General features: G+C 48.0%; 2 protein-coding genes across 2 annotated transcripts; both read left to right on the top strand.

Annotated features, from left to right (window-relative positions):
- The first annotated feature begins 5,855 nt into the window (after positions 1-5,855).
- Positions 5,856-11,368, top strand: LOC141999539 (uncharacterized). The gene is made up of 3 exons (XM_074973079.1): positions 5,856-6,760; positions 7,349-7,657; positions 11,250-11,368. The coding sequence occupies exons 1-3, from the start codon at positions 6,178-6,180 to the stop codon at positions 11,366-11,368; spliced, it is 1,011 nt and encodes a 336-aa protein (XP_074829180.1). The 5' UTR covers positions 5,856-6,177.
- On the top strand, positions 11,361-16,916 carry RAN (RAN, member RAS oncogene family). Its single transcript, XM_074972434.1, has 7 exons — positions 11,361-11,495; positions 12,289-12,331; positions 13,427-13,511; positions 13,594-13,719; positions 14,631-14,818; positions 15,569-15,739; positions 15,873-16,916. The coding sequence occupies exons 2-7, from the start codon at positions 12,296-12,298 to the stop codon at positions 15,915-15,917; spliced, it is 651 nt and encodes a 216-aa protein (XP_074828535.1). The 5' UTR covers positions 11,361-11,495; positions 12,289-12,295; the 3' UTR covers positions 15,918-16,916.
- The last annotated feature ends 334 nt before the right edge of the window (positions 16,917-17,250 follow it).

The following is a 17,250-nucleotide window of genomic DNA, read 5'->3' as shown; positions in this document are numbered from 1 at the left end:
TGTCCATAATCTCAAGGAAAACCCCTTAAACTACATGGAAGTTAGTTTATGACTGGTAGAACTGATCCTGCTAAGCTTTGAATGTGGGAAACAAGCTGTCTCAAGCCTGGTCTACACTAGGAGTTGAGGTCGAATTTAGCAGCGTTAAATCGATTTAACCCTGCACCCATCCACACGACGAAGCCCTTTTTTTCGACTTAAAGGGCTCTTAAAATCAATTTCTTTACTCCACCCCCGACAAGGGGATTAGTGCTGAAATCGGCCTTGCCGGGTCGAATTTGGGGTAGTGTGGACGCAATTTGACAGTATTAGCCTCCGGGAGCTATCCCAGAGTGCTCCATTGTGACCGCTCTGGACAGCACTCTCAACTCAGATGCACTGGCCAGGTAGACAGGAAAAGGCCCGTGAACTTTTGAATCTCATTTCCTGTTTGGCCAGCGTGGCAATCTGCAGGTGAGTGCAGAGCTCATCAGCAGAGATGACCATGATGGAGTCCCAGAATCGCAAAAGAGCTCCAGCATGGACCGAACGGGAGGTACGGGATCTGAATGCTATATGGGGAGAGGAATCTGTGCTATCAGAACTACGATCCAGTTTTCAAAATGCCAAAACATTTTTCAAAATCTCCCAGGGCATAAAGGACAGAGGCCATAACAGGGACCCGAAGCAGTGCCGCGTGAAACTTAAGGAGCTGAGGCAAGCCTACCAGAAAACCAGAGAGGCAAACGGCCGCTCCAGGTCAGAGCCCCAAACATGCTGCTTCTATGATGAGCTGCATGCCATTTTAGGGGGTTCAGCCAACACTACCCCAACCCTGTGCTTTGACTCCGTCAATGGAGTGGGAGGTAACACAGAAGCAGGTTTTGGGGACGAGGAAGATAGCTCACAGCAAGCAAGCGGAGAAACCGATTTTCCCGACAGCCAGGAACTGTTTCTCACCCTGGACCTGGAGCCAGTACCCCCGAATCCACCTAAGGCTGCCTCCCGGACCTGCCAGGCGGAGAAGGGACTTCTGGTGAGTGTACCTTTTTAAATACAGGTTTCAGAGTAACAGCCGTGTTAGTCTGTATTCGCAAAAAGAAAAGGAGTACTTGTGGCACCTTAGAGACTAACCAATTTATTTGAGCATGAGCTTTCGTGAGCTACAGCTCACTTCATCGGATGCATACTGTGGAAATTGCAGAAGACATTATTATATACACAGACACCATGAAACAATACCTCCTCCCACACCACTCTCCTGCTGGTAATAGCTTATCTAAAGTGATCATCAAGTTGGGCCATTTCCAGCACAAATCCAGGTTTTCTCACCCTCTGCCCCCCCACAGACAAGAGAGTGGTCACTTTGGATGGGCTATTACCAGCAAGAGAGTGAGTTTGTCTGGGGGGGGCGAAGGGTGAGAAAACCTGGATTTGTGCTGGAAATGGCCCAACTTGATGATCACTTTAGATAAGCTATTACCAGCAGGAGAGTGGGGTGGGAGGAGGTATTGTTTCATGGTGTCTGTGTATATAATAATGTCTTCTGCAATTTCCATAGTATGCATCTGATGAAGTGAGCTGTAGCTCATGAAAGCTCATGCTCAAATAAATTGGTTAGTCTCTAAGGTGCCACAAGTACTCCTTTCCTTTTTAAATAGTATACATGGTTTAAAAGCAAGCGTGATTAATGATTAATTTTCCCTGGCATTCGCGGCCAGTACAGCTACTGGAAAAGTCTGTTAATGTGTCCGGAGTGGAAATCCTCCAGGGACATCTCCATAAAGCTCTCCTGAATGTACTCCTAAAGCCTTTGCAAAAGGTTTCTGGGAAGGGCAGCCTTATTCCGTCCACCATGGTAGGACATTTTACCACTCCAGGCCAGTAGCACGTAGTCAGGAATCATTGTACAACAAAGCATTGCAGCTTATGTTTGCTGGCATTCAAACAACATCCGTTCTTTATTTCTCTGTGTTATCCTCAGGAGAGTGATATCATTCATGGTCACTTGGTTGAAATAGGGTGCTTTTCTTAAGGGGACATTCAGAGGTGCCTGTTCCTGCTGGGCTGTTTGCCTGTGGCTGAACTAAAATGGTCCCTGCTGTTAGCCATGCGGTGGGGGGAGGGGGAACGCGTGAGGGGTTAGCCATGCGGTGGGGGGAGGCAAAGTGTGACCTTGTAACGAAAGCACATGTGCTATGTATGTAATGTTAACAGCAAGGTTTACCGTGAAAGAGTGTACCCATTGTTCTAGAAAATGTGTCTTTTTAAATACCACTGTCCCTTTTTTTTCTCCACCAGCTGCATGTGTTTCAAGGATCACAGAATCTTCTCCTTCCCAGAGGCTAGCGAAGATTAGAAGGTGAAAAAAAAGCACTTGCGATGAAATGTTCTCTGAGCTCATGCTGTCCTCCCACACTGACAGAGCACAGACGAATGCATGGAGGCAGACAATGTCAGAGTGCAGGAAAGCACAACATGAACGCGAGGAGAGGTGGCGGGCTGAAGAGAGTAAGTGGCGGGCTGAAGAGAGGGCTGAAGATGATAGGTGGCAGCAGCGTGATGACAGAAGGCAGGATTCAATGCTGAGGCTGCTGGAGGATCAAACTAATATGCTCCAGCATATGGTTGAGCTGCAGGAAAGGCAGCTGGAGCACAGACCGCCGCTACAGCCCCTGTGTAACCAACCGCCCTCCTCCCCAAGTTCCATAGCCTCCTCACCCAGACGCCCAAGAACGCGGTGGGGGGGCCTCCAGCCACCCAGCCACTCCACCCCAAAGGATTGCCCAAGCAACAGAAGGCTGGCATTCAATAAGTTTTAAATTTTTTAAGTTTTAACATGCAGTGTGGCCTTGTTTTTCCCTCCTCCCCCACCCCTCCCGGGCTACCTTGGCAGTTATCCCACTATTTGTGTGAATTAATAAAGAATGCATGAATGTGAAGCAACAATGACTTTATTGCCTCTGCAAGTGCTGATCAAAGAGGGGAGGGGAGGGTGGTTCACTTACAGGGAAGTAGAGTGAACCAAGGGGAGGGGGGTGTTTCATCAAAGAGAAACAAACAGAACTTTCACACAGTACCCTGGCCAGTCATGAAACTGGTTTTCACTGCTTCTCTGATGCGCAGCGCGCCCTCCTGTGCTCTTCTAACCGCCCTGGTGTCTGGCTGCGTGTAACCAGCAGCCAGATGATTTGCCTCAACCTTCCACCCCACCATAAAGGTCTCCCCCTTACTCACAGATATTGTGGAGTGCACAGCAAGCAGTAATAACAGTGGGAATATTGGTTTTGCTGAGGTCTAAGTGAATCAGTAAACTGCACCAGCGTGCTTTTAAACGTTCAAATGCACATTCTACCACCATTCTGCACTTGCTCAGCCTGCAGTTGAACAGCTCCTGAGTACTGTCCAGGCTGCCTGTGTATGGCTTCATGAGCCATGGCATTAAGGGGTAAGCTGGGTCCCCAAGGATAACTATAGGCATTTCAACATCCCCAATGGTTATTTTCTGGTCTGGGAAGAAAGTCCCTTTCTGCAGCTTTTGAAACAGACCAGAGTTCCTGAAGACACGAGCATCATGTACCTTTCCCGGCCATCCCATGCTGATGTTGGTGAAATGTCCCTTGTGATCCACCGGTGCTTGCAGCACTATTGAAAAGTACCCCTTGCATTTTATGTACTCGCTGGCTTGGTGCTCTGGTGCCAAGATAGGGAAATGGGTTCTATCTATCACCCCACTACAGTTAGGGAATCCCATTGCAGCCAAGCTATCCACTATGACCTGCACATTTCCCAAAGTCACTACCTTTGATAGCAGTAGCTCAATGATTGTGCTGGCTACTTGCATCACAGCAGCCCCCACATTAGATTTGCCCACTCCAAATTGATTCCTGACTGAGCGGTAGCTGCCTGGCGTTGTAAGCTTCCACAGGGCTATTGCTACTCGCTTCTCAACTGTGAGGGCTGCTCTCATCTTGGTATTCTTGAGCTTCAGGGCAGGGGAAAGCAAGTCACAAAGTTCCATGAAAGTGCCTTTAAGCATGCGAAAGTTTCTCAACCACTGGGAATCATCCCAGACCTGCAACACTATGCGGTCACACCAGTTTGTGCTTGTTTTCTGGGCCCAGAATCGGCGTTCCATGGCATGAACCTGCCCCATTAGCACCATGATGCCCATATTGCTAGAGCCCATGCTTTGAGAGAAGTCTGTGTCCATGTCCTCATCACTTTTGTCACCGCACTGACATCACCTACTCGCCTGGTTTCGCTTTGCCAGGTTCTGGTGCTGCATATACTGCTGGATAATGCACATGGTGTTTAATGTGCTCCTAATTGCCAAAGTGATCTGAGTGGGCTCCATGCTTGTGGTATGGTGTCGGCACGGAAAAAAGGCGCAGAACGATTGTCTGCCGTTGCTCTGACGCAGGGAGGGGCGACTGATGACTTGGCTTACAGGGTTGGCTTACAGGGAATTAAAATCAACAAAGGGGGTGGCTTTACATCAAGGAGAAACAAAAACAACTGTCACACAGAATGGCCCCCTCAAGGATTGAATTCAAAACTCTGGGTTTAGCAGGCTAGTGCTCAACCCACTGAGCTATCCCTCCTCCTGGTATTCCAGGCAGGACTGAATCTCCATTAAACTTTTGAAGGTACCCCTGACAGACCTCACTGAAACGATTGTTGGCTGTTGATTTCACGGAGGGAGGAAGGGAGGGAGGGGGGAGCAAATGAATACAAAACAAATCTGGTCTATTTCTTGTTTTGATCTACTCCATCTATCTTTTACATCTTAGGCTGGCAGCAGACAGTGCAGTAGGACTGCTAGCCATCCTCATCTCCTGGCTGCTCGGCAGAAGATGGTGCAATACTGCCGGCAGGACTAAAGAGAATGACCTGGTCGAGTCACTCCTATTTATGTCCCTGCACCCAGGTCTGCCCAAGCGCTCCTGACTTCACCGACGTGGCCAAAAGCACCTAGGACATGATGACGATGGTTATCAGGCCTATTACACTGTCTGCTGCCACAAGGCAATAACCTGCTTCTGTGTAGCAATGCAGTACCGTGTCTGCCAGCAGCCAGGAGACGTGCGGTGACAGTGAGCCGAGCGGGCTCCATGCTTGCCGTGGTATGGCGTCTGCACAGGTAACCCAGGAAAAAAGATGCAAAACCATTGTCTGCTGTTGCTTGCACGGAGGGAGGGCCTGATGACACGTACCCAGAACTATCTGCGACAATGTTTTTGCCCCAGTAGGCATTGGGATCTCAACCCAGAATTCCAATGGGCGGCGGAGACTGCGGGAACTGTGGGATAGCTACCTACAGTGCAACGCTCCGGAAGTCAACGCTAGCCTCGGTACTGTGGAAGCACTCCGCCGAGTTAATGCACTAAGAGCATTTTGTGTGGGGACACACAAAATCCACGATATAAAAACGATTTCTAAAAAAAGACTTCTAAAGATTCGACCTACTTTCATAGTGTAGACATATCTGATGCGTAAACCACTCCATTAAACAGGTTATGCTTTATTTACACATACATTCCTGTGGAAAGCAAAACAGAGCATGGAAAAGAACAGTAACTCCAACTGTGAAGATGATAAAAAGGCATGTTTCAGAGTAGCAGCCGCGTTAGTCCGTATCCGCAAAAAGAACAGGAGGACTTGTGGCACCGCAGAGACTAACAAATGTATTTGAGCATAAGCTTTCGTGAGCTTCAGCTCACTTCATCGGCATGTGTAATCTTTCCATCTGGGACACAAGGGGCAGATCCTGAAGTTGTTACTCCCGATTGAGTCCTTTTGCTGCTTCGAATTAGAGCCTGCGAGGCGGCCAGGTGTCCTAGCCCTGGTCTACACTAGGACTTTAGGTCGAATTTAGCAGCATTAAATCGATGTAAACCTGCACCCGTCCACACGATGAAGCCCTTTATTTCGACTTAAAGGGCTCTTAAAATCGATTTCCTTACTCCACCCCTGACAAGTGGATTAGCGCTTAAATCGGCCTTGCCGGGTCGAATTTGGGGTACTGTGGACACAATTCGATGGTATTGGCCTCCGGGAGCTATCCCAGAGTGCTCCATTTTGACCGCTCTGGACAGCACTCTCAACTCAGATGCACTGGCCAGGTAGATAGGAAAAGAACCGCGAACTTTTGAATCTCATTTCCTGTTTGGCCAGCGTGGCAAGCTGCAGGTGACCATGCAGAGCTCATCAGCAGAGGTGACCATGATGGAGTCTCAGAATCGCAAAAGAGCTCCAGCATGGACCGAACGGGAGGTACGGGATCTGATCGCTGTATGGGGAGAGGAATCCGTGCTATCAGAACTCCGTTCCAGTTTTCGAAATGCCAAAACCTTTGTCAAAATCTCCCAGGGCATGAAGGACAGAGGCCATAACAGGGACCCGAAGCAGTGCCGCGTGAAACTGAAGGAGCTGAGGCAAGCCTACCAGAAAACCAGAGAGGCGAACGGCCACTCCGGGTCAGAGCCCCAAACATGCCGCTTCTATGATGAGCTGCATGCCATTTTAGGGGGTTCAGCCACCACTACCCCAGCTGTGTTGTTTGACTCCTTCAATGGAGATGGAGGCAATACGGAAGCAGGTTTTGGGGACGAAGAAGATGATGATGATGACGAGGTTGTAGATAGCTCACAGCAAGCAAGCGGAGAAACCGGTTTTCCCGACAGCCAGGAACTGTTTCTCACCCTGGACCTGGAGCCAGTACCCCCTGAACCCACCCAAGGCTGCCTCCTGGACCCAGCAGGCGGAGAAGGGACCTCCGGTGAGTGTACCTTTTAAAATACTATACATGGTTTAAAAGCAAGCATGTGAAAGGATTACTTTGCCCTGGCATTCGCGGCTCTCCTGGATATACTCCCAAAGCCTTTGCAAAAGGATTCTGGGGAGGGCAGACTTATTGCGTCCTTCATGGTAGGACACTTTACCACTCCAGGCCAGTAACACGTACTCGGGAATCATTGTACAACAAAGCATTGCAGTGTATGTTTGCTGGCGTTCAAGCAACATCCGTTCTTTATCTCTCTGTGTTATCCTCAGGAGAGTGAGATATAATCCATGGTCACCTGGTTGAAATAGGGTGCTTTTCTTCAGGGGACACTCAGAGGAGCCCATTCCTGCTGGGCTGTTTGCCTGCGGCTGAACAGAAATGTTCCCCGCTGTTAGCCACAGGGAGGGGGGAGGGTTGAGGGGGTAGCCACGCGGTGGGGGGAGGCAAAATGCGACCTTGTAACGAAAGCACATGTGCTATGTATGTAATGTTAACAGCAAGGTTTACTCTGAAAGAGTGTAGCCACTGTTTTATAAAATGTGTCTTTTTAAATACCGCTGTCCCTTTTCTTTTCTCCACCAGCTGCATGTGTTTCAATGATCACAGGATCTTCTCCTTCCCAGAGGCTAGTGAAGATTAGAAAGAAAAAAAAACGCACTCGAGATGAAATATTCTCCGAGCTCATGCTGTCCTCCCACACTGACAGAGCACAGACGAATGCGTGGAGGCAAATAATGTCAGACTGCAGGAAAGCACAAAATGACCAGGAGGAGAGGTGGCGGGCTGAAGAGAGTAAGTGGCGGGCTGAAGAGAGGGCTGAAGCTCGAATGTGGCGGCAGCGTGATGAGAGGAGGCAGGAGTCAATGCTGAGGCTGTTGGAGGACCAAACCAGTATGCTCCAGTGTATGGTTGAGCTGCAGCAAAGGCAGTTGGAGCACAGACTGCCACTACAGCCCCTGTGTAACCAACCGCCCTCCTCCCCAAGTTCCATAGCGTCCACACCCAGACGCCCAAGAACCCGGGGGGGGGGGCCTCCGGCCAACCAGCCACTCCACCACAGAGGATTGCCCAAAAAAAAGAAGGCTGTCATTCAATAAATTTTAAAGTTGTAAACTTTTAAAGTGCTGTGTGGCATTTTCCTTCCCTCCTCCACCACCCCTCCTGGGCTACCTTGGTAGTCATCCCCCTATTTGTGTGATGAATGAATAAAGAATGCATGAATGTGAAGCAACAATGACTTTATTGCCTCTGCAAGTGGTGATCGAAGGGAGGAGGAGAGGGTGGTTAGCTTACAGGGAAGTAGAGTGAACCAAGGGGCGGCGGGTTTCATCAAGGAGAAACAAACAGAACTTTCACACCGTAGCCTGGCCAGTCATGAAACTGGTTTTCAAAGCCTCTCTGATGCGTACCGCGCCCTCCTGTGCTCTTCTAACCGCCCTGGTGTCTGGCTGCGCGTAACCAGCAGCCAGGCGATTTGCCTCAACCTCCCACCCCACCATAAACGTCTCCCCCTTACTCTCACAGATATTGTGGAGCACACAGCAAGCAGTAATAACAGTGGGAATATTGGTTTCGCTGAGGTCTAAGCGAGTCAGTAAACTGTGCCAGCACGCCTTTAAACATCCAAATGCACATTATACCACCATTCTGCACTTGCTCAGCCTGTAGTTGAACAGCTCCTGACTACTGTCCAGGCTGCCTGTGTACGGCTTCATGAGCCATGGCATTAAGGGGTAGGCTGGATCCCCAAGGATACATATAGGCATTTCAACATCACCAACAGTTATTTTCTGGTCTGGGAATAAAGTCCCTTCTTGAAGCTTTTGAAACAGACCAGAGTTCCTGAAGATGCGAGCGTCATGTACCTTTCCCGGCCATCCCACGTTGATGTTGGTGAAACGTCCCTTGTGATCCACCAGAGCTTGCAGCACTATTGAAAAGTACCCCTTGCGGTTTATGTACTCGCCGGCTTGGTGCTCCGGTGCCAAGATAGGGATATGGGTTCCGTCTATGGCCCCACCACAGTTAGGGAATCCCATTGCAGCAAAGCCATCCACTATGACCTGCACATTTCCCAGGGTCACTACCCTTGATATCAGCAGATCTTTGATTGCGTGGGCTACTTGCATCACAGGAGCCCCCACAGTAGATTTGCCCACTCCAAATTGATTCCCAACTGACCGGTAGCTGTCTGGCGTTGCAAGCTTCCACAGGGCTATCGCCACTCGCTTCTCAACTGTGAGGGCTGCTCTCATCTTGGTATTCATGCGCTTCAGGGCAGGGGAAAGCAAGTCACAAAGTTCCATGAAAGTGCCCTTACGCATGCGAAAGTTTCGCAGCCACTGGGAATCGTCCCAGACCTGCAACACTATGCGGTGCCACCAGTCTGTGCTTGTTTCCCGAGCCCAGAATCGGCGTTCCACAGCATGAACCTGCCCCATTAGCACCATTATGCATGCATTGGCAGGGCCCATGCTTTCAGAGAAATCTGTGTCCATGTCCTGATCACTCACGTGACCGCGCTGACGTCGCCTCCTCACCCGGTAGCGCTTTGCCAGGTTCTGGTGCTGCATATACTGCTGGATAATGCGTGTGGTGTTTAATGTGCTCCTAATTGCCAAAGTGAGCTGAGCGGACTCCATGCTTGCCTTGGTATGGCATCCGCACAGAAAAAAGGCGCGGAATGATTGTCTGCCGTTGCTCTGACGGAGGGAGGGGCGACTGACGACACTGCTTACAGGGTTGGCTTCAGGGGGCTAAAATCCACAAAGGGGGTGGCTTTACATCAAGGAGTAGTTCAGGCAGGACTTCACGGAGGGTTCCAATAAGAAATGGTGCACCTAAGTTATTGTTCTTATTGGAACAAGGAGGTTAGCCTGGCCTCTGATTGATACATGGCTAGATTTACCTCGCTGCACCTTCTCTGTGAGTGACTGCAGTGTGACCTAGAGGAATGAGTCCCCTAGACAGGGGAGGAGGCAAATGAGTACAAAACAAATCTGGTCTATTTCTTGTTTTGATCCACTCCATCTATCTTTTACATCTTTGGCTGGCAGCAGACGGTGCAGAAGGACTGCAAGCCATCCACATCTCATGGCTGCTCGGCAGAAGATGGTACAGTACGACTGCTAGCCATCCTCATCTCTTGCCTGCCTGGCAGAAGATGGTGCAATATGACTGCTAGCCATCCTCATCTCTTGCCTGCCCGGCAGAAGATGGTACAATACGATTGCTAGCCATCCTCATCTCTTGCCTGCCCGGCAGAAGATGGTACAATACGATTGCTAGCCATCGTCATCTCTTGCCTGCCCGGCAGAAGATGGTACAATACGACTGCTAGCAATCCGTATTGCCTGCCTGCTCACCATTAGACGGTTCAATACGACTGACTGCAGGACTAAAGAGAATGACCTGGTCAAGTCACCAAAAATTTAGTCCCTGCGCCCATGTCTGCCCAGGCACTCCTGATCGACCTCACACAGGTGACCAGGAGTACCTCGGACATGACGAGGACGGCTACCAGTCGTATTGTACCGTCTGCTGCCACAAGGCAATGGGTTGCTGCTACTGTGTAGCAATGCCGTACCGCGTCTGCCAGCACCCAGGAGACATACGGTGACAGTTACCTGAGTGGGCTCCATGCTTGCGGTGGTATGGCGTCGCACAGGTAACTCAGGAAAAAAGGCGCGAAACGATTGTCTGCCCTTGCTTTCACGGAGGGAGGGAGGGAAGGGGGGACTGATGATATGTACCCAGAACCACCCGCGACAATGTTTCAGCCCCATCAGGCATTGGGATCTCAACCCAGAATTCCAATGGGCAGCGGAGACTGCGGGAACTGTGGGATAGCTACCCACAGTGCAACGCTCTGGAAGTCGACTCTAGCCTCGGTACTGTGGAAGCACTCCGCCGAGTTAATGCACTTAATGCACTTCTGTGGGGACACACACTCGAATATATAAAACCGATTTCTAAAAAACCTACTTCTATAAATTTGACCTTATTCCGTAGTGTAGACATACCCCTAGAGCGCCTCCCCTCGCCACCCTGCTCCTCCATCGCCACTGTCTACACTCCAGCTTTAGCGCCGGACCGGGAGCTAATAACACCGCACGAAGGGCGGGGCTGCCTGTAGAGCCGGGAGGGCTGGTCTCCCCTCAGGGTTGGGTTGGGCACACGAGGCCCTTTGAGGGCGGAAACGGCGAAGCGCGCTCAACCCCCGACCCCTGCGGACGCAGAAGGGCTGAGGAAGGCCCAGCTCCGCCTAGGACTTTTTTTAGGCAGGGGCGTGGAGCGGAGGAAGTAATGGGGGGTGGGACAGCGCGCGCAAAGGGCGCACGCCCGGCTTCTGAGCACGGGCCACGAGCGAGCCCAGGACCAGAGCGAGCGTTCTACGTCACATCGCGTGGGCGGGGCGCGAGTGTCTTGATTCCCGCGTCTCTAGACCCGGAAGAGCGATTGATTCTCTTTTCGCTCTGTGCAGCTAACGTAGCGCTTGCGCGTCGTCTCCCAGCATTCCACCGGCGGTTAGAAAAACGCCTCCCAAAGCGGCGCGCGCTGTCGGAGGAAGGGAACTCACCGCCCACCCCTCCTATCACGTGACGCTAGACCACTCCCTCCTCTCACTGTGTCCGCGCGGCGTCGCACTCCGGGTATTTGAACCGCGCTTCCGCCATCTTTCCAGCGCCTAGTCACTGAGGGGAGCGACACCGAGAGACGTCTCGGGAAGGTAACGGGGCCAGGCCTCCTCCCTTTCCCCGTAGGGCTCGAGGGAAGTGGGTTGGGCTTAGGAAGGGATAGAGGGATGAGCGAGGGCGATGGTAGTCGCCGGTCGCTGCCTAGTAACGGGGCTGGGGGGGTAGGTGAGGCCTGGCTGGGGGCCGCTCCCGTCTCCTTTCTTTCGCGATGGGGTGTCTCGCCAGATGAGGCGCGGGAGAGGCCTGGCTGGAGGAGCAGAGCAGGGGCCTGATGCGGCCTGGGTATCCGCGGGGGGGGAGGGGAAGTGGCGCGCGTTGCTCTGTCATCGTGGCGCTGGGAGGCCGCGAGGCCCGTTAGAGGGGTGGGGGAGCGGCAGGCAGGTTGGGCCTCTCCGGAGTCCCAAGCCCGGGCCGACGCTTGATAGGCACCGAGATGGTCTCCCGTGAGCGGCGGGGTGTTGGCGCGGAAGGAGGGAACTGGGGCGGGCACCCCCGGGGGCGAGTCCAAACTCATCTTCCCCGGGGGGCGCCTTGCAGGCCCCGTGGCTCAGTCCCCCCGTATCGGGCCTGGCGAAAGTGGGTTCAGGCGGCTCCCTTTCTAGGATGGGGGTGGGGGGAAGTGCGGCCGCCATGATCGCTCGTTCTCGCGCCCCATGCGGCGCGGCGCTTCCTGTCCCGATGAATGGGGCCGGGACCACGCGGGCAGTTGGCGGGCTGGGAGGAGCCCGGGCCCCTGCGCCGGAGGCGGCCGGTGAGCACAGCGCAGAGCACCGGGCCCTGCGCTGTCTGGCGGGCTGAGCTCTCATGCTGCCATTTCTCCCGCAGACCCAGCATGGCCGCCCAAGGAGAGCCCCAAGTGCAGTTTAAGGTAAGGAGCTGGCGTTGTGCGGGCAGGTCTGACTCGCTGGCGTAGCTTCATATATGACTCCTGGCTGGCGTTAGCGCAGCCGTGGGTTTGGAGCGGAGGTTTTTACTCTACTTACCATTGTACAGTAAGTTTTCACAGGCTAGGGCCTAGAGTGAATTTCCATTATGCCATGCATGTTAGCTGTTGTTCCTAATTCGAATTGTAGTTTGTTTAAACTCTTTAAATCGTTGTGGTGCACAACATAAAATCTAAGCCGATTATGAATTAAAAGTACTTCCAAATGCTTCCTCTCCCTAGTTCCTTTGTCACTTTTTTGCTCTGAGGTAGTCTCCTAACTTACCCCATTACTTTCCTGTGTTGTGTGGAAATGTCAGATGGCAGGAAAAACTCATTTGAGGTAGTTTGCTGTTTAGTGCAGTGTTATAGCAAGGAGTCTGAGAGAGTGTGTATAAATCTTGGGTATTTGTGGTTGTCTTCCTATTTTACACAAATTATTTATTATTTAATGTCCTATTAAACACTAGGGAAGGTAAATAGTTTTTTCTTTTCTAAAAACTCAAATACTGTTGCATATTTCTTGGTTTGGACAATGCAGGTCAACTTCATGCTGTGGCTCTAATGTGCTTGTCCAACACTTGTAGTGTTTCAATTACAAGCACTGTAGGACGGTCTTGTTAACTGATCCAATTTTTTAAAATTGAAATGGTTCTATGCAACATTCTAAGAAGATGTTCTTAAAGAACCTGCACTCTAAGGCCAAATCTAGAATGTTCTTTTATCTGGATTTAATAATCTGTAACTGATAGAACCAAATTTAACACTTTTATTTTCATTGAAAGCTATATGGTGTTGCATAAGGCAACTTGAAATTGAGGTAATGTCAAAGAATGAAATATATAACAAGCTGGCCATTAACTGCTTTTAGGTAGCTTATAATTAAAAAAACGAAACCATGTAATCCCCCTACATGGAGAAAATTTATAGGATTGGTGTTTTAATTAAAAATTACCTGAAAGTGGTTAGTAGGTGACAGTTGTTTTATAAAGAAACTTTAAAATGTGTTGGCTTGATTTGTTTTCTGAAATCTTTCAACAGCTTGTCTTGGTTGGTGATGGTGGTACTGGTAAAACAACATTTGTAAAACGTCATTTGACTGGTGAATTTGAAAAGAAGTATGTAGGTATGTTTAAACACTTGGAGAATTCTAGTACTAGTTTCAAATATTACATAAGCAGTTTCTAAATTTAATGTTTTAATTACAGCTACACTGGGTGTTGAAGTCCATCCTCTGGTGTTCCACACTAATAGAGGCCCTATTAAATTTAACGTATGGGACACGGCTGGTCAGGAGAAATTTGGTGGTCTGCGGGATGGTTATTATATTCAGGGTAAGTGTAAAACTGCAGAATATTTACAGTAACTCCCCCATAACTTTACAGGGAGGGGTCAGAAATATGACAGTTGTACAAAAAAGAGCATCGCACCCTAAGCCAATTGTAGCCATGTCAGCATGAGGAAGTAGTCACACTATTCTGTATATTGTTTTCTAATAATCTGTGGAACTCTCCAGTAAAGTTAAATGGCATAACAAACTAATCAAGAAATCACTTGCCAGGCTTAAAGTGCCCCTTTAAAGAGAATTGGAAACTGCATTAAACAGGAGTTTTTCCCTTTAAATTTTTCTAAATTCCTTATGTATTTGACTCAGTTGAGTGTATTTAATTCTTTGCAGAACATCTCTAAAGAGTCTGTCCTCTTACCTGCCTTTAGAAATATGAGCAACCAAGTCTGGCCTCTTTGTTCTTTGAAAAGCTCCTTGGACTAGGGTGGGAGACACAAGGTCATCCTGAGATATATACCATAAGCTCTCAAGTAGCTCGAGGCCAGGATAGGTTGTCTGAGACAGGTTTACACCTATTTGAATCATGTTTTTGATAAATATTTGGGCAAATCAAACTTCTTGGGGAAGGCTCTGTGTGTGCCCTGTCCACGTAATACCATGGTTTTCAATAGGATTACTTGCATGAATAAATTTACTGGGTGCCTTAGTGTTTGTAGGATTGGGCCCTAAAATGTGAGCAGGCAAATAATCCCGGGCTGGCCTAAGGAACTCCTATATTCTTTTTGCTTATTAAGCAGGAGGTATCCTGACAGAATTCTTAGGCGGAAAATTAGAAGTGTGAAATAGAGTGGACGGACGGAGGGTTGTACTTACAGGAGGACCACCCATTCATATATCTTTCATCCAGCGCTAGTATACATTTCAATAAATAATATAAAAGCTTGAATTATCTTTCAGCTCAGTGTGCCATCATCATGTTTGATGTAACATCAAGAGTTACATACAAGAATGTACCTAACTGGCATAGAGATCTGGTACGAGTATGTGAAAACATCCCTATAGTGTTGTGTGGCAACAAAGTGGATATTAAGGACAGAAAAGTCAAGGCAAAGTCAATTGTCTTCCACAGGAAGAAGAATCTTCAGGTATGATGGCTGTCTGTTTTCAGGAATCTTACGTTTTGATTTTAGTCTATTGACCTAAACAGTACTATTGCAGCTCTTTTATTTTGAAGGTAAAATGCAATGCTGAGCACTTATGCATTTCTCATTACCAATGATAGTTAACTACAAATGCAGTAAAACATCAAATCGCTTCTTTTTTTCCATAAGAACAGAATTGAGCATCTTAACAATTGACTCAGATAGGAGGTTAAAGGTGCTATATTCCCTTCATTAGGACTAATATTGACTTCTGCCTGAGATGTAGGACCCTGACCTCAGTCTTGATATAAAGCTCTTCATCATTTAAAGAAGCTGATAACACAGTAAAAAGGGTAACATAACATTCATTAGAATTTGATAAAAATTCAGAGCAGCCAAATGTGAACCTGTTCAGAGTGGAGCTCTTCACTAAGTCTTGTGCACTTAAGAAAAATAAAATCAGATTCTTACTAGAATAAAAATCAAGGTTTAGGTTCCAGAAATCTGTTGCCTTGATAGACAACTGAAATGTCTTAACTTGCTTTTTTGTTACGGGACTGTTTAGTGGCCTGTTTCTATCGTGTGCCAAACCACTTTAGCTTGGCAAAAATCACTGGGAGTAAAGCAGGTGAAGACCTTGCAGTTGAGATGCTGGTCAGAGCCAAACTTAGCAGTATAACAAGGTCTGACTTTCCAACAGTAGATGTGTTAACATATTTTGTGTGTGTATATATGACCATTCTCTCTTTGCAGTACTATGATATTTCAGCTAAGAGTAACTACAACTTTGAGAAGCCTTTCCTCTGGCTTGCCAGGAAGCTAATTGGAGATCCCAACTTGGAGTTTGTTGCCATGCCTGCTCTTGCACCCCCAGAGGTTGTTATGGACCCAGCATTGGCAGCACAGTATGAGCAAGACTTACAGGTAACTGCTCTAACAAAATGGTACAGAGTTGCAAATGTTTGTCCATTTCTCTAACATTGATGCCTGAGAAATCAACTGCTATAAGGGGTTCAAACTCTATAACTAGTTGTAAATATAATTTTCTCTGTTTCAGATTGCTCAGACCACTGCCCTGCCAGATGAAGATGATGACCTGTAAGGGATGAAGCTGGAGCCCAGCGTCAGAAGTCTAGTTTTATAGGCAACTGTCCTGTGATGTCAGTGGTGCAGCGTGTTTGCCACTTTATTATCTAGCTGAGCAGAACATGTGCTTAATCTTTGGGATGCTGAGAGATGAATGGGCTTCGGAGTGAATGTGGCAGTTTAAAAAAAAAAAAAAATTCCTTCATATTTTGGACCTGCATATCTAGCTGTTTTTTTTGGACTGCAATTACTTCCCCCTTGAGTTTCAAATCTAACTAAGACTGCTGCAGTCACATCACAGTATTCAGTGGTAAATCTTGTTTGTTACTGTCATTCCCATTCCTTTTTTGTTTAGGTCATAATAAAGTTGTATTTCAAATATCTAAACAAGTGAACTTTCATGCATTGCTAGGAGTAATTTAAATGTCTCCTATCCTTGAATAGATGCTAATATAGTATTGAATGTTAATTTGATTTTTCACACTTGGAATACGTATGCAACAAGTAGTAAATTAAAAAGCAATCTAGTAAGCTCTTACAAGCTGCTCAAAGCCTACCTGATTTAAACACTGACTTTTAAAACCTGAAGTGTAACTTAACTAGGGAAAATAAAAGCAGTCAACATCTGACGGCTTGTCTACAGGTTAAAGTAATGTGTGCTTGGGGGGCATTAGTCTGCGTAGACCATGCTTGTGCACACTAAAAGTTCCCTGGTGTATGCAACAGGGAACTTTAAATGTGTACAAGTATGGCTGACATGGGCCAACTACTGCATGTGTTAATATGCTTTTTAAAATCACCACCCCCTTGTGCACATTACCCTACCATGTAGACAGTCCCTGAAGGATTGGCAAGTGTAAATGGATTGAAACAAGTGTAAAATGCAGGTCTAAACCTGTTCCTAATAGCTGGATTTGAAATACAGATATTGCTTGCAGAGATTCTTTTTCTAGGAAAACAGTACCAAGCTCAACCTCCATGCTGCCTTTAAAAAAAAAAAAAACAAAAACAAAAACTAAACAATTGCAAACCAGAACTGAAGATTGATCTATTAAAATGAACTTTGAAAGTCAGAGGGCTCCATACTATAGTAGCCAGAAACTAGTTGTCAATATACCTGTTTATATTAAGTGATGTACAAATTATAGCAGAGCTACTGTTCTGCTATAGTTAAGGCTGAGTGTTCCTCAGTGTATACAGTGAAATGGGCTCTTCGCTAAGCATTGTAACTCACTTTCCACTGAAGTTACAATTAGTTAAAACTTGAGTCAAATTCCATGCTTGACTGAACTACATAAGTCTTTACCAAACCACACCAAGTTCTAAATTTGAAAATAGCTTATTGCAGC

Source organism: Natator depressus, chromosome 15 (genome assembly GCF_965152275.1).
Source record: "Natator depressus isolate rNatDep1 chromosome 15, rNatDep2.hap1, whole genome shotgun sequence".
NCBI classification, from domain to species: Eukaryota; Metazoa; Chordata; order Testudines; family Cheloniidae; genus Natator; species Natator depressus.
Note: the sequence above shows the minus strand (reverse complement) of the source record. Positions and strands in the feature narration are given on the sequence as shown.

What these genes read in the sequence shown, in the direction of transcription:
- LOC141999539 (XM_074973079.1), top strand. Translation starts at nt 6,178, where the DNA reads ATGCAGAGCTCATCAGCAGAGGTGACCATGATGGAGTCTCAGAATCGC. An exon ending in AGGCGGAGAAGGGACCTCCG is followed by an intron (nt 6,761 to 7,348) that starts GTGAGTGTACCT and finishes TTTCTCCACCAG; the next exon opens with CTGCATGTGTTTCAATGATC. An exon ending in GCTGTTGGAGGACCAAACCA is followed by an intron (nt 7,658 to 11,249) that starts GTATGCTCCAGT and finishes CGCTCTGTGCAG; the next exon opens with CTAACGTAGCGCTTGCGCGT.
- RAN (XM_074972434.1), top strand. Translation starts at nt 12,296, where the DNA reads ATGGCCGCCCAAGGAGAGCCCCAAGTGCAGTTTAAG. An exon ending in ACAGGAAGAAGAATCTTCAG is followed by an intron (nt 14,819 to 15,568) that starts GTATGATGGCTG and finishes CTCTCTTTGCAG; the next exon opens with TACTATGATATTTCAGCTAA. An exon ending in AGTATGAGCAAGACTTACAG is followed by an intron (nt 15,740 to 15,872) that starts GTAACTGCTCTA and finishes TCTCTGTTTCAG; the next exon opens with ATTGCTCAGACCACTGCCCT.